The following is a 25,345-nucleotide window of genomic DNA, read 5'->3' on the forward strand; positions in this document are numbered from 1 at the left end:
TTAGGAATGATTTCTGAGTTTATTAATCAGATAAGCTTTGTGGACTTCCTGACTTTTCTTTGTACTTTTCTTTCTTACACACAACCCAAAGCAGACTCTTTGAGGTTGTCAGCAGTGGTAAAACACAAGTTCCAAACCAGCATTCCTTGCTGACTCTCATGGTAAAGGATTGCAGAGGTAAAAAACAATTGAATAGTCCAGAGAAAAGTAAGGACTGGTTGTTATGAGCCCACCCCTGTCCTCTCTCATCCATAATTTCAACCTCCCTCATTGCCCTCTTCAATTTTAGTTAGATCAGAGAATTTGACTAGTGTGGTTATTTTCATTATGAGCCTAATAAAATCTATATAAATTTGTATGTGAAGAAATTATCTGGGGAAAATTCATTTCATATTCTGTGTATAAATGACTACCCACTGTCATTATTTGTGACCTTTCTTTCCTGTTTTCAGGGTGCCATGGCAGCTACATACTCTGCTTTAAACCGTAATCAGTCACCAGTTTTGGAACCAGTAGGCCGCTCTACTCTTGCTCAGCGGAGAGGTATTAAAAAAATCACCTCTACAGCCCTGTGAAGTGACCTCAGTGAGATATTTGGTACCATGGTGTAAGTTGATAGCACAAGTTCTGGTGACAGGTAGCACATATCTGAGAGGCACCTGCAAGCACACACTGTCCCAGCTGGTACCCATAATGCTGCTGCTCCTGCTGCTGCTCCCGCTTTTGTCTCTTCTCGCTTTAAATGATTGTTAGCAAGTTAGATTTTCCTGGAGCTTCGGATGAAATGAAAATGGAAACATGATGAAGATATATTCACTGAATCAACAAGAATAATAATGAACACATGAATACCACCTAAAAATACACTGAATAAAGTACTCTACACCACATAGCATTATTTTTATAGGAAATATTTCATGTCCCTTAAATATTCTTCGTTAGATATAGGGATGGACAGTTTATGTTAAGCACTTAGCTTAAACAATCCGTTTCTATTAGCACTGTATCCCTTGTGCCATCCAACATTTTGTATGTTTTTGTAAACAGTTCATATACAGTACATTTCTGTACTGCTTTCTTTAACGTATACATGCCTTGTTTAACTTGGAATCTATTATTAATCAATTGACTATTAAATCTGGTTAAATAGTTCACCTGGATTAACAGTATTGTTGGACAGCCCTCAAAATGGCCAGATTGTAGAACAGCCTTTGAATGTAATACTTCCAAAATGTACATATCTTTCCCCATGTCTGTTTCACTGGTTCATTTGTTTGTTTGTTTGTTTGTTTGTTTGTTTCTTAAAGTCAGGTGCTCTGTCAGGCTAACCTAGAGAGCTTTTGTGATAGAGAAAGTTACTGTGTGTGTGTGTGTGTGTGTGTGTGTGTGTGGTATGACAGACATCAAGAGTACACCTATGAAGTTAGTCCATATACTTTGCAAATCCTTAGGGTCTTTTTTCCTTAATTAAGGAAGTAGTTCTTACATTTTTTATCTTAAATCGTCTCCATACTTAGAATTTGGCATACATTTGGGATTTTTCCCAATATACATCAAAGACCTTTAAAAGGCATGGTGAAGAGATGGCAAAGGAAAATTTAGCAACAGGTCATTGAAATCCTATTAGATCTTTTGTGTCTAAATAGATCAAATTGCAGAATTTAGCATATGAATAACAGGATACTGTTCTTATATACCTGCAGGAAAAGTATGCTTTTTTGGGGGGGGAAGAAAAAGATAAATCATAATGAATTATATCCCATTAAGATGCTCTACAGTAAACACTAATTTGAATGTAATAAAGGCCATGGGCCTCTCTATGAAATTTGGACTTAAACTTTCTTATTCTAGGGAATAAAACATTCTGGATCAAATATTATCTGTTCTAACCTTAAATCATAGCTGAAGTAGACTAAGTGAATGTTTAGCATTGAGTGTTTTCTGAATTCCTCCTAATGATTTATAGCCATATAATGCTTTCTTTTCTTTTTTAAAAAATTTTTATTGGAGTATAGTTGATTTACAATATTGTGTTAGTTTCATATAATGCTGTCTTTAATTTCAGAAATGATCAGTTTTCATAATGGGCACTGTATCTGCTTATTCATTATCTACATCAAATTTGGTAGTTTCCACAATTTCATTAAAGAAATGTCTGCATCCATTATTACCTGTATCTTTGCCAAGCTACCTAGCATACATCAGTATGTAATACAAAAAACATACGAGCAAGGAAAAGGTGTTTTAACTTATCTCGTCGAGAATGTGCCCGAACAGATCTTTCCTAGTCATGTACTAAGCCATTTACATCAGAAATCTCTTTTCCTGCCAGAAGCTTTAAATCTTCCCCCTGAGAGTACAAAGCCAAGAAAGTATGGTTTATCTAAATGTCTTGGAAGCCACTTGTTATTCCTTAACTTCTCCTCTGTGTAATTCAAGAGAAAGAGAAAAGTGATCATGCCATTTGCCCAGATGACACAAAATGATTATTGCCTAGAAATCAAATATAAATTTATCTTCTAAATAAAAAAATACATAAGAGGAAGGATTTCAGAAAATCTAGATGGACAAAGTTTTAAAATATTCTTGAGTATATGGATGCTAACAATTAACACCTGCTTTCCATTGCCTGGAAATAAAGGTTTTTTTTTTTTTTTTTTTTCCTCTTCTATTAAGTGTTTCAAACCAGAAAAGTGAAGTCGCTCAGTCATGTCCGACTCTTTGTGACCCCATGGACTGTAGCCCACCAGGCTCCTCAGTCCATGGAATTTTCCAGGCAAGAGTACTGGAGTGGGTTGCCATTTCCAGTCATCCCAAATTCTTGTCACTTATGTAATTCTAGGCAGAAAATGGATCTTTTCAGATTTTTGACACTGATGCTATTTCATAAGTGCTTAGGTGTATTGTTAATCATAGTCTTTTAAAACCAGAAGTAAATGTGTAAATCCTTATAAATTGTCTAGTCCAACTTTCTCATATTGCATGTAAAGAACCTGAGACCCAGAGCAAAGACTAGAATCCTTAACTTCCCATTCAGTTTCTTTCCCTCATAACACCGTGCTGCCTTCCCCTCATATTATCACATGACCATGTGCTGAGTTGTTCAAAAACTATAGTTCTTGGAGCAGTCCTCTGCTGGTACATGAATGCCTTCTTTGCCTTCTCTGCCTAGAAGAGCTGCCAGTTTTATTGGAGATAACTGGTTATATGTTCACAAAACTGAAGGCCTTCTGCCTAAAAAGCAGTTCATACTTTATTTCATCTGTGATTCTGGTGTTCCTATTGCCTTTGACTTAGAGCAGACAAACTTGGCCAACAATGTGCTCTAAATGTAGTGCCTCTGCTGGGATAACCTTTCCATTAATTTCTTCAAGTCCAGTTTCTCTTGGGCCCTACAATTGGAGTGAGGCCCTTTCCCATTAGTGCTGCTGGTTACTTCCCAGGAGGTTTTAGTTCAGTCTGAAGGATATTTCAGTATGAAAGAAGGAACTAAACTAACAGGCCACTTTCACAAACCTCCTCTTAGCTTATAATCCAAAATAATCCAGAATGGTAGGTTGAATTTAACATTACCAAGCACATACTGGAAAATCTGGATTACACTGTACCATGTGTTTTCTATCTTCCCTTTCAAGCGATGATGCTAAATTAAGGTAAGTTTTTTGTCCTCTGAACTTTTTGTATAAGTAATTTCAGTTCCTAATTCATAGACATGTCTTCTAAGTACAATAGACTCTTCACTTTAGCAGAATTGATATAGATTCATTTATTTGCAAGCAACCCCAAAAGTCCAAAAATATAATAATTTTGACAAGGCACAAAGTTGGGATGCTGTGAGGCTGGAGACTGACATGTGGGAAAAGTCACTTGGTGAGTGTCTGGAGAGGGTGTGGTGTGTATGCAGTAGAGATTCCGCATTTCACACACAGTGGGCTACAAGGAGCTGGTTTGGGTCAACCTTTTCCCAACTATTTTTAAGAAATGGTTACTGTTGGGACAAGAGAACATCATGGGAAGTGGGGCTAGTCTGTTAGCTGTACCTTGTACCCTCAGCTCAGGAAAGGCTTCATGATTGGGCACAATGGGTTGGGTAGGAAAAGCACTAGGGTACATCCAGCCTCAGGTGACAGCAGAAAAGCATTCACGATTTGGGGGCTTAGTACAAATGTGCATCACCACAAAAGCCAGCAGTACACACTTCAACATGGCTGTAATTTTTCTCAACTTCCTGGCCTTTATACATGAGCTGAAAATTTTCAGGTTGCTTGACTATATTTTATAGAGAAAATTCTCTCTTATGGTAGTATCGAGCATTTGAAATTTACAAAGGCATTAGGACAGATATCTCAGGAATGTAAATGGTCAGAAAAGGTCTGCTTTCTGTGATTAACAAATACGATGAGTTCCATAGCTGACCTTGGTGCTTAAACCAGGGGGTTCCAACTAGTGCTAGAGCTCTGTCTTCTGAAAGGTCCACTTCCATGTGACTAACAAACTGGATGTATACTTTGAGCCTTATTTAATTCACAGATAAGTTGACTTAACTCAGCATTTTTATTTCACTTAATGAAAACAGCCCTCTCTTCACCTCCAGATTGCTTACATTTTGCTGGTCTCCCCAAGTGACCATTAGTGGAGACCAATTAATGAAGGAATGAAATTTGCTGGTTTTTTTGTTTTTTTTTTTTAATTTGTTTTCTTGGGACTGTGGTGTTCTGCAGAGCCATGCTTAACCACTTTTTCTAGTGAAGAGTCTACAGAATGATAATAACTAAATATGGATGGCCAAGAAGATTTTGTATCTACAGTGCGCTTTATATATTTTTGACACTGCTGTATTCTGTGTGATCGAATGACCTGTAACTGGTTCCAATGTGACTGAGTGTTCTCAATGAATTCTAGTAGCAAAGTCAACTTAATTTTCTTAAGCCTTGTATTACTATCTGTCTCACATTTACCACTTTGATTCCAGTCTTTTAACTGTTCATAACAGGGCATACCAAGGGTTGGGATGAGAGCCTACTTCCTACCTCTAAAGGCACTTTCCTCATTATTTTGCCATATAACCTTGAAGTGCATGATAAGCTGTTTAAATGTCCATGACTTCTCCCAGAGCAACTAGCAAAGTATATGACATTGAATAGAGATTAGTGGAAAGGAAAATTTTTAGAGACTAAACAGAGGTGTAAACCTCAAGAAAACCTCTTTAGAGCACATACCATTGGAGTACAATGTATGTAAATGTATGTGAGAAGAGAGTTGCTGTAATAGTCCTCTCTAAGTAGATTAGTTCAATATCTAATGGAAGTGAAAATCTTTACTCCTATTATCACTATAGTACTGAGTGAACTGTATACTGAGTTTTTCAAACAAGTACTTAAAGTAGAACTTTAAAATATAAAGCAAGGGCATAAGGACAAAGGTTTTGGTTTGCGTTTCTCTAAGTGTAGTTTACCATCTAAGGCTTTCTTTTTTAATTAAAAAAAAAAAAGCTTCAAGGTATTGCCATTCCTTAGCATCCTTAATAATTATGGGTGATGAGTTTTTAACTCTTAAGATTATATACCTGTATTACGTTTATCTTAACTCTTACCCTAAGCAAAAGGGAAGGTATACACCTAAGGGATGTAATTATTTTGCATTTTTGGCCATGGGTGGGAAAGGGGTGGGTATCTACTTAAACAGTTTTTAAAAAAGAAAAAAGTCACAAATATTTTTATACTCTTATATATGATTTTACTTTATACTAGTTTCTCTCTAGTAAGGCATGCCAGAAGCCCATGACACCATATCATGAGTTTATATGTATTGTACCTTTTATTGGTGGTTAAATCTCATCAGATGCTTGGCACTGCTGCCATGATTATGAAATGCTTGTAAAGGATTAAATATCACTGAGTATTTTAAATTGTTTTACTTAAGAGTCTAATCTGGGAAGTTTTCAAATCATACTATTAATGTATAATCTAAGCTCTTTCAGATGTATCCACGAATAATCCTGGAACAATATTGCTTGTATTCCTGTCACAGAACAGGTTTTGTAATCTTTAAAAGAAATGAAAATTTATATAATAAAGTTTCAAATAAATGCATGTATGTCCTTTTATGAGATTATTTTGCTTAGATTTGTCTGTTAGATGCCAGCAGCACGGCCCTCCTTCCCCAGTTGTGACAACCAAAAGTATCTCCAGACACTGTCAACCATTCCTGGTAGAGAACCACTGTTTGACAATTGTACTTTATTTCTCTGTCACTTAGGAATGTCCACTTCCTTAGAAAATGTTGAAATGCTAACATTTTCAGAAAAGTGATTTAAAATAAGCTTACTTAAAAGTGAAGCTCTTCCTCCTACATAGTCAGCTGTATTAGTTTGCTGAAGCTACCAATAAAGTACCACAGACTGGGTGGCTTAAAAACAAATTTATTTTCTTACCATTCTGGAGGCTACCAATCTGAGACCAGGGTGTTAGCAGTATTGGTTTCCTTTGAGGTCTCTCCCCTGGGCTTGTAGATAGCTACCTTCCTGCTCATGCGGTGTTCCTTTCTGTGCTGTGTCCTAATCTCTGTTTATAAAGACACCTAGTCATATTGGATCAGGGCCTACCTTAATGATTTCATTTCAATTTAATTACGTCTTTAAAGACCCTGTCTCCAAAGTCACATCCTGAGGTATTGGGGGTTATTCTCCAAAGTCACATCCTGAGGTATTGGGGGTTATGAGTTAAATATGCAAATTTTCAGTTCAGTTCAGTTGCTCAGTCGTGTACGACTCTTTGCGACCCCATGAATTGCAGCACGCCAGGCAGCCTCCCTATCCATCACCAACTCCCGGAGTTCACCTGAACTCATGTCCATCGAGTCGGTGATGCATCTCATCCTCTGTCGTCCCCTTCTCCTCCTGCCCCCAATCCCTCCCAGCATCAGAGTCTTTTCCAGATTTTGGGAGGATACAATTAAGCCCCTAATGCTGAGTTTGTCTTCTTCCCTCCCTTCCTGTGTGTACTGAGCAACTACTGTGTGCCAGACATTCTGCTAAACGCTGGTAATAGTAAGCAACTGATTTGGTCTCCGCCAAATTAGGTTTACAGTGAGGTAGGAAACACTTACAAAGTAATAACAAGTGTCACGTAAATATTACTCTTTGGGACAAGTAATAAAACTGAACTGTGAGATTAATGAACCCGCAGCTCAAACCTGAAGACGTCAGTTTGCCACAAAGCAGTAGAAGTCCGGGAGTTGGTGATGGACAGGGAGGCCTGGCGCGCTGCAGTCCATGGGGTCGCAGAGTCGGGCACGACTGAGCGACTGAACTGAACTGAGTAGAAGTCTGGCGCCAGGCAGCAGGGGGCGCTACCTGAGTACGCCTGTACCGCGGGGCCTGGGCCCCGCCCACTGCCTCCAAGACTCCGTCTGCTCCCAGGCTCACGGCCCTGCCCCCGGGCTCACGGCCCCGCCCCTACTCGCGGGCTCGCGGCCCCGCCCCCGGGCTCATGGCCCCGCCCCTGCTCTCGTGCACACGTGCCCCGCTCTCGGGCTCACGGCCCCGCCCCTACTCGCGGGCTCGCGGCCCCGCCCCCGGGCTCATGGCCCCGCCCCTGCTCTCGTGCACACGTGCCCCGCTCTCGGGCTCACGTGCCCCGCTCTCGGGCTCACGTGCCCCGCCCCCGGCCTCCCGCGGGGCTCCACCAACGGCCGTTAACGGTCTGAGAGCGCGTCTGCCTATCTAACAATAGGAGTCATCCAGCCACGCATGCGCCGTAGGTAGAAGGGGGCGTGGCCTGCTGACGTTGGGAGGTGGAGATAACGGACGCAAGCAGGCGCGACGCCATTTGCTGCGGCCGAGCGTCGGGGAAGGCGGATCTCGGAAGACGTCCGTCGCCCGACTCCCGCAGACGCGACCTGGTCTCTCGCAGCCAGTTCGTGTCACCCTATCTCACGCGTCTCCCTTCAGAGGAGTCGCCGCCACCACTCGGAGAGAAGTCGGGGACGCCTCAAGTGCGTCGTCACCGCCATGCCTAAGAATAAAGGTAATGCCGCTTGTACCTCAGGACCACGACTCCCCTCTGCCCGGTCTCCCTTACTCTGTCCGCGGCCTCCGCATGGCCTAGGCCGCAATAACTTTCCTCTCCGGCCTGCCTTCACACAGCTAGACTATCCGGACGCGATTCTGGTCTCGGGGGAGGAGCTGAGAAGTTACTTCAGGCTTCCAGTTTGGTCACATTGGGGTGGAGCCGACGCCATTTTTGAAGGGCCTCCTGTGGGAGAACGTGTGCTTCTGCTCGTAATTCGCGCCAGACAGACCCCGGCGCTATAGGGACCTGTGGGTAGACCTCCGTGCGGCCTGGGCTTCCCGCATGGGCGCCTGTGGCCTTACCGGCAGTTGTTAACTTTCACAGGGTGATGGCTGCTTTAAGTGGCCATCAGTACTCCCGCGTGGGATTCTGTATGGGCAGTTGCTTGATAGCTTCTTTTTATTAATAAATAGTACACATTATATGGAAATACCAGTTTATCCGTTTACCTACTGAAGGACATCTTGGTGGTTTTCAAGTTCAGGCAGCTAGGACCTTGCTTTTTTACTGGCTTGATGTATTCTACAGATCCAGTGTAAACTCTCAGAGTTGCCACAACTTTGTCTCCCTCTACTACTGCAAAAATCAGTGTGTTCCATTACAGTAGTGAGAACTCTGCCGGGCCCACCTCCGGCCCATTTATCTTTTTGCACACAGATCTTTCATTTGGGAGAGCAGGTACAGAGAGACCTTATTTTATAAAATTAGTCATGAATGTTTTATAAGCCTTAGTTTCTTTTTCTACTGTTTTTCAGATAATGTCTTTTTCTTTAAAAACTATTAGGTAAAGGAGGTAAAAACAGACGCAGAGGCAAGAATGAGAATGAATCTGAAAAGAGAGAGCTGGTGTTCAAAGAAGATGGGCAAGGTAAGAATTTAATAAGTTAGGTTTCTTTCAGTAATAGTTCTCTTTTGTAAATAAAGATATTCAATTTCTAAACATAAAAGATACTGTTCATAATCTGGAGCAAAAAATGCAGTGTCCCTTCTTGCTCTTCTCGCTTTCTCATCCCCCACACTTCTCCAGAGCATTTCTTTGTAGTTATTTCGTGTATACTCAGCCTTTGTTGAGGGTTGATGGCATTTCTGTAAATACGTATGTTTCACTATTTTATGTGAACACCCTCAGAACTAAGAATGAATTGAACTGTTCAGAGGGAACTAAACTTCAAAAGCTATATTGTTGACAATTCCATGACTTAGTTGGCTTTTTTTTGATAGTGAATGGTGCTACATAGTGTGTTCAATAGACCATGGTTATTAGAGGAATGAATCCAAAGCCTTTCCCTTACTTCTCCAGTTGTACTGGCATTTATCAATAATTTCTAAAATACAGTGAAATGAAACTGAACCATTGACTTGACCTTTTCAAACCAATTAAGACTTTTAAGTAATAACACTAGTTTCCCATGTTTTTATTTTGAGTAATTTCAAACTTTCAGAAAAGTTGGAGTTTAAGTACCATGAATTCCCTTAAACACTTCACATGTGCACGTGTGTGTTTGTATGTGTCTCCATCCATCTTGAACCATTTGGAAGTTGATTGCAGACATCATGGTACTATGGTACTTTTCCCTGACTATGAGTGCTTCATCATGTGTCTCCTAAGAACAAGTCTATTCTCAGATAACTAAGGTTATCAGTTCAGTCGCTCAGTTGTGTCCGACTTTTTGCAACCCCATGAACTGCAGCGTGCCAGGCTTCCCTGTCCATCACCAACTCACTCTCAGGTATTTTAACGTGAATATGTTATCTGTCCAGTATATAATCATATTTAAATTTTTATATTTATCTCAGTAATTTCCAGCAGTTTTTAACAAATAACTTTTTCTAATTGTCTCTTTTATAGAACTTGATGAATTTGTTCATACCATGAATATGTATAAGCCACTGAAAATGAAACACAGTATCTGGCTGAAAGACCTTTTTATTTCTTAGCCTTGGTCATTTTTACCTCCTTTAGCAATTGACTTTATTTTGACTACCATTAGTTCTTTTTCATGTTTCCCCCTCCCTCTTTGGAAGAGAGGCTACCTTTTAATTGACCAGCAATATTGAGGTGGTAAGTGGGTGCTAGATTCACTGCAGTCTGAGTAACACTGCCACTTTGCAATCCCACAGGTGAACCTTTGAAAGTTAGGTTTCATTATATTTACACACTGGTGGATAGCCTCTTCTTAAACACAACTTGAGTAAGCGAAAAGTTCTGGAGTGACCCCATCCCCCACCTCCAATCTTCTGGGCCACAAGAGATGACCCTTGTGCAAGCCAGGGTATAATCTCAGTTTTTCAAATGGCAGCAAAACAGGGTGGCTTCCTCAGTACCATTTTGGAAAGATTTTGATTTAAAAGTTTGGCATTTGCCTGGGAACATCTTTCCAGCTTTACAAAAACCAAAATAATCACAAAGACATGAATAACGTTCAAGCTGCTTTTATTTGCTAGTGTACCAAAAATTGTGTTGTGACCAGTCTCTAAAGGCTAACCTTCCTCTGAGGGAAAGGAGATCCATAACTGGGTGAGGATCCAAAGTGAGCGATTGATGAGGAACATTTTAGTGTATATTTTGGGACAAGCCACTTTGATCTCCAGAAGTAGAGCATACAGTGATGAAGACCATGGTCAGTCTACTTAACTCACAGTGAGTTAGTAGGTAATTAAAATATTTCTGGTAGAGACAGCTTGTCATGGACATGGCATTCCACAGCTTTGATTCTGGCTCTGCTGTATACTAGGTGTTTATCACGCCCTTGTATTTAACTTTACTGCGAATACTTACTCCTAACCAACACACCTATGTGTTCTAATGAACTTATGTGGACTTTAAGTTGCCTTTATCAGAAATTGAGCAATGTCCTATACCCTTTTCTTTTCCCTCATCCAGAGTATGCCCAAGTAATCAAAATGTTGGGAAACGGAAGATTGGAAGCGATGTGTTTCGATGGTGTTAAGAGATTGTGCCACATCAGAGGGAAACTGAGAAAGAAGGTAGCTGTGGAGACTTGTTTTACTTTAATATAAAATTATGGTTAAAGGGGGAGAAATGGCAGTAAGGTTTTTATGGGCCAGGGACCTTTTTTTAGCATCGTTTATGTTGTATTCCTGCCCAAGGTGGTTAACCTGAATCTAATCGTGAGAAAATAATTAACAAGCCCAAATTGAGGGGCACATTGTAAAACAAATCATCTGACTGTGAATATTGGGTTGGCCGTAACAACTTAAGGAAAAACACGAGCCAGCTTTTTGGCCAATCCAATACATGCAATGTTACTGTCATGAAAGAAAAAAAAATGCTGGAAGGTCTATTTCAATGTAAAGAAGATTAAAGAGACTCATTGGTTATGTGCAATAAGTGGTCCTTATTTGGGTTCTGACTTGGGGTTGGGGAAAATAGTTGTAAGGAGTGTTAAGAAATTTGAATATGAACTAATGGTAAATAAGTGTTGTATTAATGTTAAATTTCCTGAATTGAAATCATGAATGGACAGCCTTGGAAAGAAATGATTAATTTCCCATCAGTGTAGCTGATCAGACAGATTTATTTATTCATGAGGTTGGTTAGAAGTCCCTCTAATCTTGACTTTATGATTAAAAAAATAATTGGGTCATTAATGCTTCTGTTACCAAACTAAAGGGATTTTGTTTCCTGTGTGTATTTGAGTACATGGGGGGAAGGTAAAACCACATTTCTAATTTTACTATTCTCGTATGTAATGGGTAACCAACCACTTGGAGTGGTTCAGTATTAGAAATCCCTTAATTGCTAAACTAATCGTTGGTCCTCTGGAATTATTAAACTGTCAAGTAGTTAAATAACATTGTTATTTTTCTAATATCCCAAATAATAGAAACTTTAAAATGGCTCAGCTGCTCATTGTAGTTTTTTTCCCCTAAATGTAGATACTCTACCCATAGTTGAGTGAATAGTATGTATGTGTTGTGGGAAGACTGACTCAACATTGCTCTTGGTTGAATATTTTTATTTTAAATGTAACCTGTTCTGGCTTTTATAGGTCTGGATAAATACCTCAGACATTATATTGGTTGGTCTACGGGACTACCAGGTAAAAATATTATTAAATTTTTCATTGTTTACTTGCTTGAATTTGGTGAGCAACTGATGTTTAGAACATAAGTCATAACCAAATTTGACTAGTTTCCAGACAAGTAGGCTGCTCAGTATTGTGTCAGTAAACATTTCTTAAGGGCCAGTTCTGTCATAGGCATTGTGCTGGGTACCCCAGGGATCATGGTTCCCCAGTGCCAGTCTATGGAGTCTGCATTTTCACTATAGAAGAATCACAGTGTGAATTTTTCATGAAGCTAAATGCTCCTTTTTCTCTTTTGGATATTTAGAAGTTCCCTTTTTGGAATGAAGGATACTATACTGTAGTTTTGTTAGTGTTCTTAGTTGGCAGGATAAAAATGTAATTTTATGTTGGATTGCCTGCCTGCCCCAATTTTTTAAATTTATACATATTGAAATAAAAATATGAAAACCATTACTCTAGGGGATACAACTGAGTGAGTCAGGCTGCCATCTACAAAATGCTTATGGCCTGACAGTGGAGAGAATAAGAGGCACACAAGTAATTACAAGACAAATCATGATAAAAGTGTGTGTGTTCAGTCACTCAGTCATATCCAACTCTTGTGCTCTAAATTTAGATGGGAACTTAGGGAAGAAAATGGTAGTTGCCCTTCAGTGATCTCTACCTGGAGACTCTACCCATTGTGAGTCTGTGAAATCTATTTGGTTTCCACCTATTGGAACTCATCACCATGTATATATTTACATTTTGAGTGATAGTGTTTCTATTTTTATAACTCTGATCATACTCTGATTTTTTAAATGTATGTTCCAGAATAAAGAATTAAAATTACTACTTTAAATCAATGGTTCTCCACTGTGGGTGACTTTCCTCCAGGAGACATTTGGCAGTGTCTGGAGACATGACTGGTTTGTACACATGGGGGTAAAGGGCAGTGCTGTTGGCATCTAATTGATAGAAACCAGGGGTGATGCTGAACATCCTAAAACACACAGATTTGTCCCTACAGCAAAGAATTATATGGCTGAAAACATAAACAGTGCTGACATTGAGATAGAGTGCTCTAAACTCATTATTTTAAATGTCCACTTTCTTCTTTTGATCTTAAAGAGAACCTCAGAAGTAGAATTAATTCCCTGTTTGACAGATACAGAAGTCAAGGTTCTGAAAGATGTAACATTCATGCATGCGTGCTAGCGTGCTGAGTTGCTTCAGTTGTGCCTGACTGTGACCCCAGGGACTGTAACCCACCAGGATCCTTTGTCCATAAGCTTCTCCAGGCAGGAATACTGGAGTGGGTTGCCATGCCCTCCTCCAGGGATCAAACCTGAGTGTCTTAAATCTCCTGCATTGGCAGGTGGGTCCTTTATCGCTAGTGCCACCTGAGTAGCATTCATATTGATACTCTAAAATGACAGCTAAAATAAATGTTCTGATTCTTAATTTCTCATGATCCTTCTTTTATGCCCCTGCCACGGAGAGGGTGGTACAGGGGCCAGTAGTATCACTAGCTTTCAGTTACTTGTTAGAAATGCAGATTCTTGGACCCCACCCCAGGCCGCCTCAATCAGAATGTGTGTTTTAACCAGAATCTCCTTGGGCTTCTGTGCATAATGCTTTTTGAGAAGTGCTGGTCCTGAATCATACCATTCTTGGGTCACTGTGATCACTTTCCTGCCTTTCTTTGGACCTTCTTTCAGGTCCAAAAATTTTTTTGAACTTGTGACAATTGGCTTCAACCCGTTTTTCTTCCTTAATTAAGTCAGATTCTTTTCAAATGGGAAAGTGTGAATGTTATGAAGCATTCATTTTCAGTGGGACACTTGCATCAGAAATAGCCATGTATTTTACAAATACACTCTCATGGTCTTCATTCCACAACTCCTAATTTATCAGGAGATATAAAAGCTCCACCCAGGTAGCATTACTGATTAAGAATCTGCTTGCCAAGACATGGGTTAGATCCCTGGATTGGGAAGATGACCTGGAGGAGGAAATGGCAACCGACTCCAGTATTCTTGTCTAGAGAATTCGATGGACAGGGGAGCCTGGTGGGCTACAGTCCATGGGATCACAAAGAGTCAGAAATGACTAAGCATAGACATAAAAAAGCTCCACAAGAGATTCTGATGGATTTGTACCCTAAGAACCACTGATTATGGAAAAGTATAATAATTCCCTTAGGTCATTATCCCCGTCTCAATTTTTGAATTAGTGTTTAATCACCTATAAATTATGGTCCCAGTGAATTTTTATTTTTCAAAAGACTTCTAATCCCAGGGTAACTAAAAAATTGGGTCTGCACAGTTCTGCTTCTTTTGAAGTGAAATCTATATAAATGTCTTCCCTAAGCTTGTTGATCATTATTTGCTTACATATGCAAGATTCTTCAGACTGACTTAAACCGAAGAATGTTTTTCAGAGCGTAGGAGAAAACTTTAAAATTTAAGAAAAGAAGAGTTTAATAGCACAACAGTGAAATTTAATTTTTTATCCAGTTTGAAACTAATTTATGAAATTAATGGATAGTATTTTGGCATAATTATTTTTAAACATTATGTGTCTCTTTTTAAGGATAATAAAGCTGATGTAATCTTAAAATACAATGCAGATGAGGCTAGAAGTCTGAAGGCATATGGCGAGCTTCCAGAACATGGTAATGTCTGAGTTATTAACCTATTAATATGCTGTTAATCCTTGATTTAGATGAAGGAATTTTGATAGAATTTTTTGGATTTTGCATATTTAGTTTTGTCTTTACGTGATTCAGTCCAAGTATGCCTACCTTCACTTCATATTACTAGACACCTTAAGAAGAAAGTAATTGAGATTCTGTTTCTAATAACTATATTTTTGGTGAGGATTTATCGTTTATGAGCCCTGGACTATATTTTGGTTATTGCATATTACCAAGAAAACTGTTATTTTACTTGGGTGTGAAAATCCTGCTGTAATTATTTACTTCACATTTCCAGTCTAGGAAATACTAATATATCTGGGAATAGGACTAGCAGTTCCTGGTTCATTTCTGTTAATTAAGGGATAAGCATGATATAACCAAATTTTTCTGATTGATGTGTATGATAATTTCTGGGTCGTTAACATGTACTACCTTTTTTGAAGTGTAGCTGGAAGTTGTAATAGTTCAGAGTTTGTTTAATTGGAGCCAGCCTCACTAAAAATACCTTTGTGAACAAAAGAAAGCTATTTCTATCTTGACTTAGAGATGTTGTTGTGTAAAATAGTGTTCTATATACTAGGGTTGTTAGGTAGACATTACAAGGATATTTTTGATAATGAAACAGATTAAATTAAAAGTTTGACTTGTATAGTTCAGTGTTTGATACCCAACTACTGCTTTCAGTGGGCACTTTAATTCATTTTTGTTAACATCTTGGCTATATTATATGACTATATTTGTTATTGTTTCTTAAGCTAAAATCAATGAAACTGATACATTTGGTCCTGGAGATGATGATGAAATCCAGTTTGATGACATCGGAGATGATGATGAAGACATTGATGATGTAAGTTGATGCACCTTGTGTTTCTCAACTTTCGTTTGTGCTAGTCAAATTGTTTGTGCTTATGAGAATTTTATGATCTTTTTCAATATTTCTTCCTGAAAAGATCAGTATTTGCTAGAGTATCTAGAGAAAGAGCTGTTAAGAAATTGTGAGAAATAAGATTTTATCCAAGAAACAGGCCTTTTCTTTTATTAATTGAGATATAGTTGATGTAGAATATTATGTAAGTTAACAAATGTACAATATATGGATTCACAATTTTGAATATAGTGTGTTTATCGGAGAAGGCAATGGCACCCCACTCCAGTACTCTTGCCTGGAAAATCCCATGGATGGAGGAGCCTGGTAGGCTGCAGTCCATGGGGTCGCTAAGAGTCGGACACGACTGAGCAACTTCGCTTTTACTTTTCACTTTCATGCATTGGAGAAGGAAATGGCAACCCACTCCAGTGTTCTTGCCTGGAGAATCCCAGGGATGGGGGAGCCTGGTGGCTGCCGTCTATGGGGTCACACAGAGTCGGACACAACTGAAGTGACTTAGCATAGCATAGGGTGTTTATAGTTATTATTAATATAAATGGCTATATTCCCTGTGTGGTACAAACATGCCTTCTCTTAATTGAAACTAGTATATTAGAAGAATAATCTTGTTTGAACCAGTTTGGTATGAAGCATTGGAATTACAACATAACATTAAAAGCCCTGTTAAAGGGACTCCCTGGATTGCCAGTGGTTAGGACTCTGTGCTTTCACTGCTGACAGCTTGAGTTTGATCCCTGGTCAGGGAACCAAGATCCCACAAGCTTTGTGGCACAGCTCCCCCGCAAAAAAGCAAAAACTGGTCTTGAGGAACACTGAGTAAGTGATACCTACCACCAAGATTTTATAATTAACATATTTCTAAACTTGGTGTATCATATTTCTATCTATACTTGTATTCATCTGTCAGTCCATCTTACATATTTTGATGTATCTCCAAACCATTTAGAATACACCATGACTTAGAGAAAATTTGAGCACAAAACCTACAGTACTGTAATTTAAAGCATACCCTAAAATAGAAAATTAATAAGGGTTAAGAAATAAATCCATCATTCTATTTTTAATGTTACCTCCGTTTGGAGACCCCTTAGCCAGAGGATTCCTGTGACTAAACTGTTAATGATACTTGGACAGTAGATTTATCGATAATATTCTGTGACAGTAACCTGACATGGAGCTGTTGTATTATAGATCAAGGAGTGATCCCAAGATTCTGACAGATGGGGTAGAAGACCTTTTTTAGGAACTTAAGAACCTAGTCAGAGAACATGCCTGAGTCTGAAGTCACATACACAGAGGTGATAGATAGGGTGAGGATCTAGATAGGGTAAAGCTTTTCTAAGAAGAATACTTTTAAATTTGTGCCAGTGCTTCCTCAGAACTGGGATAATAAAGACAGTAGTTATTAAAGTAATTTGAGTTGGCTTGTACGTTTTGTAAGTATTGTTTTATCACCTGAGAACACTACTTCTTCCCCAAGGTGTTTCTCCAAATGGTTTCTGTGTGTTCTTGCCTTCACCTCTATAACCAGGTTGACTGGTAGGAGAATTTGGTATCACACTTGGCCCTTTCTTGAGGAAGTAACACTCCTTGTGTCTGCTCCCACCCCTGAGATAAATTTCTAGTCACTAGCATGAAAGGACAGACACTAATCTTTATAGATAATATTCTGCATAACGTATAGCATTCTGAAGGAATTTGTAAAGATTCACTGGCAGCAGACCAGAATTGAGAAAATCCTACTGTACAGAATTTCCTCTTCAAACTGAATTTGTTTCCCAGATAGTCTAAAGATAAAGAGGGTGCATGTGCCCCTTACATGAGGTAGACTGTTGGAGTATAAAAATTCTTTTGATTGATCTGATTTTTTTTCTTCCAGATCTAAAGTGAACTCAGCCTCGCACATTCCAGTTTTCTCTGAAGATTGTTCAACAGTTTGGATGTTAACTGTGACTCGTTAAAATAAAAGTTTCATTAGCAGCAAAATTTGCTAAAGCAGAGTGATTTTGTTTCTAAGGTATTTCTTTAAAAACTGGTAATGCTGAATTCACTTAAGTGAAATGTTAGGCCACTTTGTTCTTTTGGTATAATGGAGCTTGGATAAAAGACATCTGCTCTTTCAAAAAAGGAAAAAAATGGATTACTGCCTTTCCTACTTTGACCACTTCCAGTAATAAGTAAATGGATGTTTTGAATAAACCACTTGCCATACACTCATTATAAATTATAATTAAGCCCTAGTTTTGACTTACCTGTTGACTGTACAATGAATTTTTATATATCCAGTTACCTAGTTCCCTTAAGATTTTGGTACAATTTAAGGGAAGCAGAAATCTTCATATGAAGTCAAAAATGATCTGTTTTTCATATTTAAGTGGCATTTGGTTATTTTTATACTAACTTTGATATCATATACTTTTTTTTTCATGATCTTATTTTGCCACTGTCACGAAAAAGGCATTTCCAAAGTGCAGTTTTTAGAACCTGGGTTTTAATAGCAATTTTGAATTTGTAGAGTTAGTAGTTGCAGAAGTCAAACACTAGGTGGCACCCAGTTCTCTTAACATCGGAGACATTGATATACTTATCAACTTTTTTTTTCTAACTTACTGTTCACGGATGATTTCCCAAACAACAAAAGACTGATCACATGCTATGTAGAATATTTTTGCAAAACAAAAAGATTATGTTCAAAAAGTTTTATTTTCAGAAGTCATATGTATGTAAACTGGGATTTTGAGTGCTTTATAAACACTTATGTGTAAATGAAAATTTAATTTCATAACTTCTTGTACAAATTAAGCCTTTTGGAAAGTATCTCTAAGCTGGGAAAAGAGGAAGGCATAACAATGAAATGAAAAGATCGTCTACAGTTTCTGAATGGAAGAGCTGCATACAAGGGAGAAACATAAAAGTCAGTATTGTGCTGTAGAGAATATTAAACCCTTATTTTGTGTTTAGGATGTATTTTATTACGTGTACAGGTGTTTTTGCTTGTATTTTATTGGCAATTTAGATTTACTCTGTGTTACTTAGTTTTCTATTATCACTTCTAGTAAGATGAAATTAAGGGCAGGACCTAGACCTACATAGAAATCATATGAAAGAAGTCCTTGTAGCTTTTAACACTTTTAAGGAAACAGCTTTGAAAAATTTGGCTTTGTGATCGTCGTCATCACAAAGTAATGACGTAAGGAGTAATCTAAACCTCCTAAGATATTTAGGCTTCTGTACATAAAAGTGCTTTGCTAAATGTGTGCCCTATGTAGATCTTTCCTCCACATTATTTTACCAAGAATGTTTTGACCCTGCATCTGTGCTACAGTTCATGGTAGGGGTGGTACAACTCCAACATTGGTTTTTCTACTTCCCTTAACAAATGGTTTGTCTAAAGATTCTTTTCAAATTACAAATATGACACTAATTCTTATGTTTGCAAGTGACTTTTTTCTTGTTGAGGTAGTAACAGTCCCATCTGGTGCTGTTGCACTCTAGAAGATCTGAAATCACGATGATTAAAATAGTTGGGGTAAACTTGTAGTTCATATGCAACACTACTTGGAGGAATTATTTTACTTGCTTGTCTTTAATGTAAAAATTAATTTGATTATATTTCACATGAATTTGGAATGGAAGTGGTCGTTAAGAAAAAATTGTTACGCTGTTTGATTCCTATAATACAGTGCTATAAGGTGTGCCCTGAAAGAAAATAAAGTGTTTGAAATCTAAGAACAATGATTCTTACTGCAAAGAGGGTGTAATAGTTACCACTATTGAGTTTGACAGGCTTGTGTTTTTATACAATGTTTATTCCAGTTAGAGTATAAATAAGTTGTATTACTAAGGTGGTTAAATAACCAAACCAAATGTTTGTGTAAAAAAAGAGATTTGCCAAGAATTAATTGTTTGACTGTTGAATCTTTCTTGAACATCCAGCTTCTCAAAGAGACCACCTCTTAAGGAGCCTGTAAACTATGCATGATGAAAATTCTTGTATTTTATTAAGGAAGTGGCCATTGGTTTACTCACCACATCCATGGAATTGTGGCTATAAACATGAAAGTGAAGTCACTCAGTCGTGTCCGACTCCTTGCGACCCAGTGGACTGTAGCCTACCAAGCTCCTCCATCCATGGGATTCTTCAGGCAAGAATACTGGAGTGGGTTGCCATTTCCTTCTCCAGGGGATCTTCCCAACCCAGGGATCGAACTCGGGTTTCCCGCATTGGAGGCAGACGCTTTAACCTCTGAGCCACCAGGGAAGCCCATAAACATAGTTGTTGCTTATAAAACTCATAATGACTTAGTTTAACTTAATCTCTTGTGTAAATATATAGGATGTTGCATAACAACTTTAATAAATGCAAACTGTTGTCAATACTGACTTCAGAGCAAGTGAGTAATCAAATAGATAAAAGCATGTTTCAAATAAAATACCTAGCTGGATTTATACTTTATTGCATACAGATTTAACAACATCCAGTGTTGTGTGGCTTGACAGTGAAATAAAAAGTAAGTTCTTTATGTTCCCTGACAATCATAAAGATTAAAAAGATTTGTTCCGGTATGAGATGTTTAGATCTCTCTCCTGCTTATTACTAAGGGGAAGTTTCGTTTATACAGTTTGGACTCCCATGAACTTTTGCATACAACTTTGTATTTATTTGCCTTAAAGTAGCATTTTTGCATTTTTCAGAAAATTTAGAAAAGAAAATCTGAATTACGTCTTACTAGTAAGTGTGATAAAACACTCTTAGGAATTTGGAGAGTGTGTTGGACTGTATCTTCTCTTCCTCCACAGCCGCGTTGTGCTTAGGAGGCCTTGTGATAAGTGAAGAGCGTGGACTCGGGTCAGGCAGCCTGTGCCCCAGCCCCCACTCTGCCCTTTACCTGCCCGTGACCACGCACACTTTCTCCACCTTGTCTGAGCTTCAGGGCCCTCCCCCTGTAAGATGAGAGAGAACAGTACCTGCAGAATCAGCATTATTGGGAGGATTAATAATACGTATTCATATGTGATGCACTTAGAGCAGTGTCCACTACTATTCACTTGATACCTAGGACTGTATAAGATACAATATGCATGCCTTTTATATTCTCAATTTATCATTTTTTTCACTTGCAGTCTTTGGTTCCTATAATAAAAAGTGTGTGGAATATGTTTGTATATTTATGTCAATACCGTATTTAATTGCTACCACCCTCATTTAATTCAGCATAAGACTAACAGATGGGATTTTCTAAATTGCCTAAAGATATTTTGCAAAATACTAACTTGCTCTATATTTTTTTTTTAAATTTTATTTTATTTTTAAACTTTACATAATTGTATTAGTTTTGCCAAATATCAAAATGAATCCGCCACAGGTATACATGTGTTCCCCATCTGTATTTCTTTAGAGAAAGTTTAGTAATGTTGATAGCTCTGGTCATATTTCATTCTTAAGTCTTAAATCAGTCTTAGTGTAGATTCATGACAGGTAATTAGTACTGATTTGGAGGTTTCTTTTCCCATTGTTTGGAATTATGATTCCCATTATCTGGAGTCAGATGCAAACTATTGCAATTAGAAATAAAATATGAAATAACTTTCAACATCGTATGAAATTGTTTTTAAACTATGATGTTTCAAACTAAACTATTCATGATCATTCTTAAAATTTTGATTTAAAAAAAATTGTGATGTATGAGGGAAATCTATACATTATCTTTTTTTTTTTCTGTGTTTGATTTGAATGAATCTATTTGGTCAGACTCCAGATACAGGATTTTCTGGGCAATTTGTTACAAACCTCTACTGAAGACATTTTCTAACATTAGGTCAGTTGTCCAGAAGGATCTCAAATTCCCAGAATCCCATTCACTGGACCTTATTTTATACTGTGCAGAGACATAGGAGAAATATTTATTCTTCGGTCAACTTTCTCACTTTTTTTTTTTAAATTTTATTTTATTTTTAAACTTTACAATATTGTATTAGTTTTGCCAAATATCGAAATGAATCCGCCACAGGTATACCCGCGTTCCCCATCCTGAACCCTCCTCCCTCCCCTACCCTCCCTCTGGGTCGTCCCAGTGCACCAGCCCCAAGCATCCAGTACCGTGCATCGAACCTGGACTGGCGACTCGTTTCATACATGATATACATGTTTCAATGCTATTCTCCCAAATCTCCCCACCCTCTCCCTCTCCCACAGAGTCCATAAGACTGATCTAGCTAGTCTTTTATATTGCAATCCAAGCTTTATTTGGTTCACAACCTGATAATGGAAGATCAAAAAATGACAAAATCTGAGTAAGGTCTCATTGCTGATTTGATCCACCAGACTGTCAGGTATAGAATTAGTTGGCTTTTTGCAAATTCGATAACAATTTCTTTTAAAAAGCAAGTTTTACAGTGTCTGTGACATGCAGTAAAATGATTAATCTTGTTAACAAATCTATACAGGGATTTGTTTCTTTAAAATGTATCTCAAGCATCTTTTAAAGTGCGAGCTACAAGTATGCTATATTCTTAAAGAAAAAAGCTTCCAAAGGAAGTATGAGACAGCTACACGACACTGTCAAGAGTGGTTATATAACCGAAGAATCTAACTCTTTTAGTGTGGCAGTCTTCTACACATCTCTTCAACACAGTTGTCTCAGGGAAAAACAGTGTGATTATTGAGTTGCAAACTGAACCAGCCATCATTTTTCATGGAATACCATTTTTACTTGAACAACTAACAAACTGATTATTGAAACTTGGGTTTGTGGTCAGCATTTTCTCGAAAATGAAAGAAATGACCCTGTCACTCCAAGGAAAACACAGCATTTTTGCAGGTGATAAAATTTGAGTTTTAATTGAAAGAGTTGGGGAAAATTGATAACTGCCACCATTAGCTTGACAGCTTCACAGTGAAGAGGTCGGTGGTGGTAGTAATGGATGTGACTTTAATACCATAGACTGACATGTGTTGACATTTGAAGATTGTAGCAGAGTCAAGCAGTATTTTCTAAATGATTGTTGCATTTTAGTGTGCTAGTATGAAAAGATCACTGATTCTGAAAGGTTGAATCACGCGAAGACACCGGGATTCTTGGCCCCCGGAGGAGAAGAATTCAATCCGGGGCCAGAGATGAGGCTTGATCGCTCAGAGCTTTTGTGTAATAAAGTTTTATTAAAGTATAAAGGAGATAGAGAAAGCTTCTGACATAGGCATCAGAAGGGGGCAGAAAGAGTACCCGCTTGCTAGTGTTAGCAATGAAGTTATATAATCCAAAGAATGTCTCGAGGAGTAGGTCCTCAGACCTACTCCCATAATTTACGTTTTACGATAACACTGTCCTCAGGCAGGATGTTGCTACTGTTAAGTCACTTCAGTCGTGTCCGACTCTGACCCCATAGACGGCAGCCCACCAGGCTCCCCCGTCCCTGAGATTCTCCAGGCAAGAACACTGGAATGGGTTGCCATCTCCTCCTCCAATGCGTAAAAGTGAAGTCGCTCAGTCATGTCCTACCCTCAGCGACCCCATGGATTGCAGCCTACCAGGCTCCTCCATCCATGGGATTTTTCCAGGCAGGAGTACTGGAGTGGGGTGCCGGATACATCCTTGTAAAGACCAGGTCTACTCCCATAATTTACATTTTAAGATAACAGAAGGTTTAATCCAAAGACTGTCCTTAGGCAGGATACATTATTGTTATATAATCCTAAGGAATGTGGAGAAAGAAAAATAAATTTTGTCCTTTCTTCCTCCTTGAGAATTCCAGACCCCTCTCTCCTTGAGGACCCCTAGACTCCTTATCAACCTGCCTAAGAAATGACTCAATTCAGTGTCAGATTGTACATTGCAACTAACTTGAAGTTACCATTTGTCAAGATTGGATGTAGTATCAAGAACATACTTAACCTGGAAAGCATTAAACTATTTCTCTCTTTTCCAAGGGCGTAGAGGCTAGATTTTCTTCATGTGTTTTAACAACCTACTGTAACACATTGAATACAAAAGCAGATATGAGACTCAATTTTCAGTTAAGCTGGACAATAAAGATGTTATTTATGTTAAAATTTAGGTTTATTGTTAAAAGGAACAAATCTAAAAATTTTCTAACATAAATATCCCCCCAAGTGAACTTACTACTTCAAAGAAAACTGAGTGTTGCAATATTAACACGGGCGCGTTCAGGTAAAAAGTTTTGGAAAATATCTACCAGCATCAGCAGATAGTGAAGTTCTTTGGGATTCTTAATTTTAGGTGTAAAGTAGGAATTAGGTTTTACTGAAGGACCAAAATATTTTTAAGTTTTGTAGGCTCTATGATCTGTGTTACAACTAAGCAGCTCTGTGGGTGTTTCACAAAAGCAGCCTGAGATAAGATGTAAACAAATGACAGTGGCTATATTCCAGTAAAACTTTATTAAAAGTAAAAGTGTGCTACATTTGGCCCATGGGCTGTAGTTTGCCAACCCCTGATGTAAAGGGGCTCAGGCAAAAAAAAAAAAACAGAACTGCTGCATTAGACTAACATACTAGGTGGTTTAACAGATTTCAAGATGTTCAAGGAATTCCCTGGTGGTCCAATGGTTAAGACTCTTTGCTTCCACTGTAAGAAGAAAAAAAAAAACAGCTCCGGTGCCCTAATTGTTTTAATCTTATTGGGTTAGGAACACTTTTCATTACAGCCAAGGGACCAGCCCCAGCTTGCCCATTTTCCTCCCCATTTGTGTCTAAACTCCTGGCTATCTCACCATAGTTGCACCCTACACCCAGCACACCTACACCCAGCACACCTTTGGGAGTGTCAGGAAAATATTCATCACATTTTTGTGCCAACAAAGGGACTCTTTCTAAGCTTTTCACTAAGAACCCAGCTATAAGTTACTGAGGGCTTCAACTTGTCAGGGTTGTGTGTGTGTGTTTTGTATAATTTACACACTATAAAGTTCACCCATTTAAAATGTACAGTGTTTTTTTTGTACATTTAAGAGTCAACCATCACCATAATGTTATTGTAGAACGTTTCCATCATCATCACATACCCCCCCCATTCCACCCACGCCCCAACCCGCATTCAGCTCTGTTCCTCTTTTTTAAATCTTTCATTTTTCCCTGAGGGGTGTAAGTTAAAACCTGGGGGCTGGTCACCATCCAGCAGAGAACGCTGCAGCAGAGATGTTCTCCTTAGAGAGATTCCTCTAGTAGTGGTAGTTTTTCTTAGTTGCTCAGTCGTGTCCAACTCTGCGACCCCACAGACTACTGTAGCCCGCCAGGCTCCTCTGTCCTTGGGATTCTCCAGGCAAGAATACTGGAGTGGGTTGCCATTCCCTACTCCAGAGGATCTTCCCAAGGATCGAACCTGGGTCCTCCTGCATTGCAGGCAGACACTGTAGGTACCTGTGTGCATTATTTGTGCTCCAGTAAGGAAGGAACCATTGAGTAGTCCTCAAGTGGAGTCAGCCAGGGAGCAGGGGCACAGTTGGAAGGCAGACTACATACCCCTGCTCTTGCTTGAAGGTTCACCCAGCTGGCGTCCCGGAGTCTGCTCTGGGTGGATGCATGTCTGACTGCAGTGAGGGAGGACCTAGCTCCTGCCGCCCCTGCGCGCCTGTGCTTGGACCAGGGAGACGTCTGCACACATGGCACGGGCCCAAGCGGCGCCTGCCCGAGGCC

The 25,345-nt window shown here is 38.8% G+C and overlaps 2 protein-coding genes across 6 annotated transcripts in view; both read left to right on the forward strand.

The window, feature by feature from the left end:
• Positions 1 to 6,092, forward strand: part of RPS6KA3 (ribosomal protein S6 kinase A3) — a 110,951-nt gene extending 104,859 nt beyond the window's left edge. For all 5 annotated transcript variants that reach the window (XM_070366022.1, XM_070366019.1, XM_070366020.1 and 2 more), the window contains one exon: positions 453 to 6,092. In XM_070366022.1, coding sequence (XP_070222123.1) covers positions 453 to 575 — 123 coding nt within the window. In that variant the 3' untranslated portion in view covers positions 576 to 6,092. The remainder of the gene's footprint in view (positions 1 to 452) is intronic.
• Positions 6,093 to 7,819: 1,727 nt separating this feature from the next.
• Positions 7,820 to 20,076, forward strand: EIF1AX (eukaryotic translation initiation factor 1A X-linked). The gene is made up of 7 exons (XM_005897728.3): positions 7,820 to 8,027; positions 8,857 to 8,940; positions 10,957 to 11,060; positions 12,086 to 12,136; positions 14,699 to 14,780; positions 15,560 to 15,651; positions 17,573 to 20,076. The coding sequence occupies exons 1-7, from the start codon at positions 8,012 to 8,014 to the stop codon at positions 17,576 to 17,578; spliced, it is 435 nt and encodes a 144-aa protein (XP_005897790.1). The 5' UTR covers positions 7,820 to 8,011; the 3' UTR covers positions 17,579 to 20,076.
• Positions 20,077 to 25,345: the final 5,269 nt, after the last annotated feature.

The sequence above is a fragment of the Bos mutus genome, chromosome X (assembly GCF_027580195.1).
Source record: "Bos mutus isolate GX-2022 chromosome X, NWIPB_WYAK_1.1, whole genome shotgun sequence".
Lineage (NCBI taxonomy): Eukaryota > Metazoa > Chordata > Mammalia > Artiodactyla > Bovidae > Bos > Bos mutus.

What these genes read in the sequence shown, in the direction of transcription:
- EIF1AX (XM_005897728.3), top strand. An exon ending in TTGGTCTACGGGACTACCAG is followed by an intron (nt 12,137 to 14,698) that starts GTAAAAATATTA and finishes TCTCTTTTTAAG; the next exon opens with GATAATAAAGCTGATGTAAT. An exon ending in TGGCGAGCTTCCAGAACATG is followed by an intron (nt 14,781 to 15,559) that starts GTAATGTCTGAG and finishes TTGTTTCTTAAG; the next exon opens with CTAAAATCAATGAAACTGAT.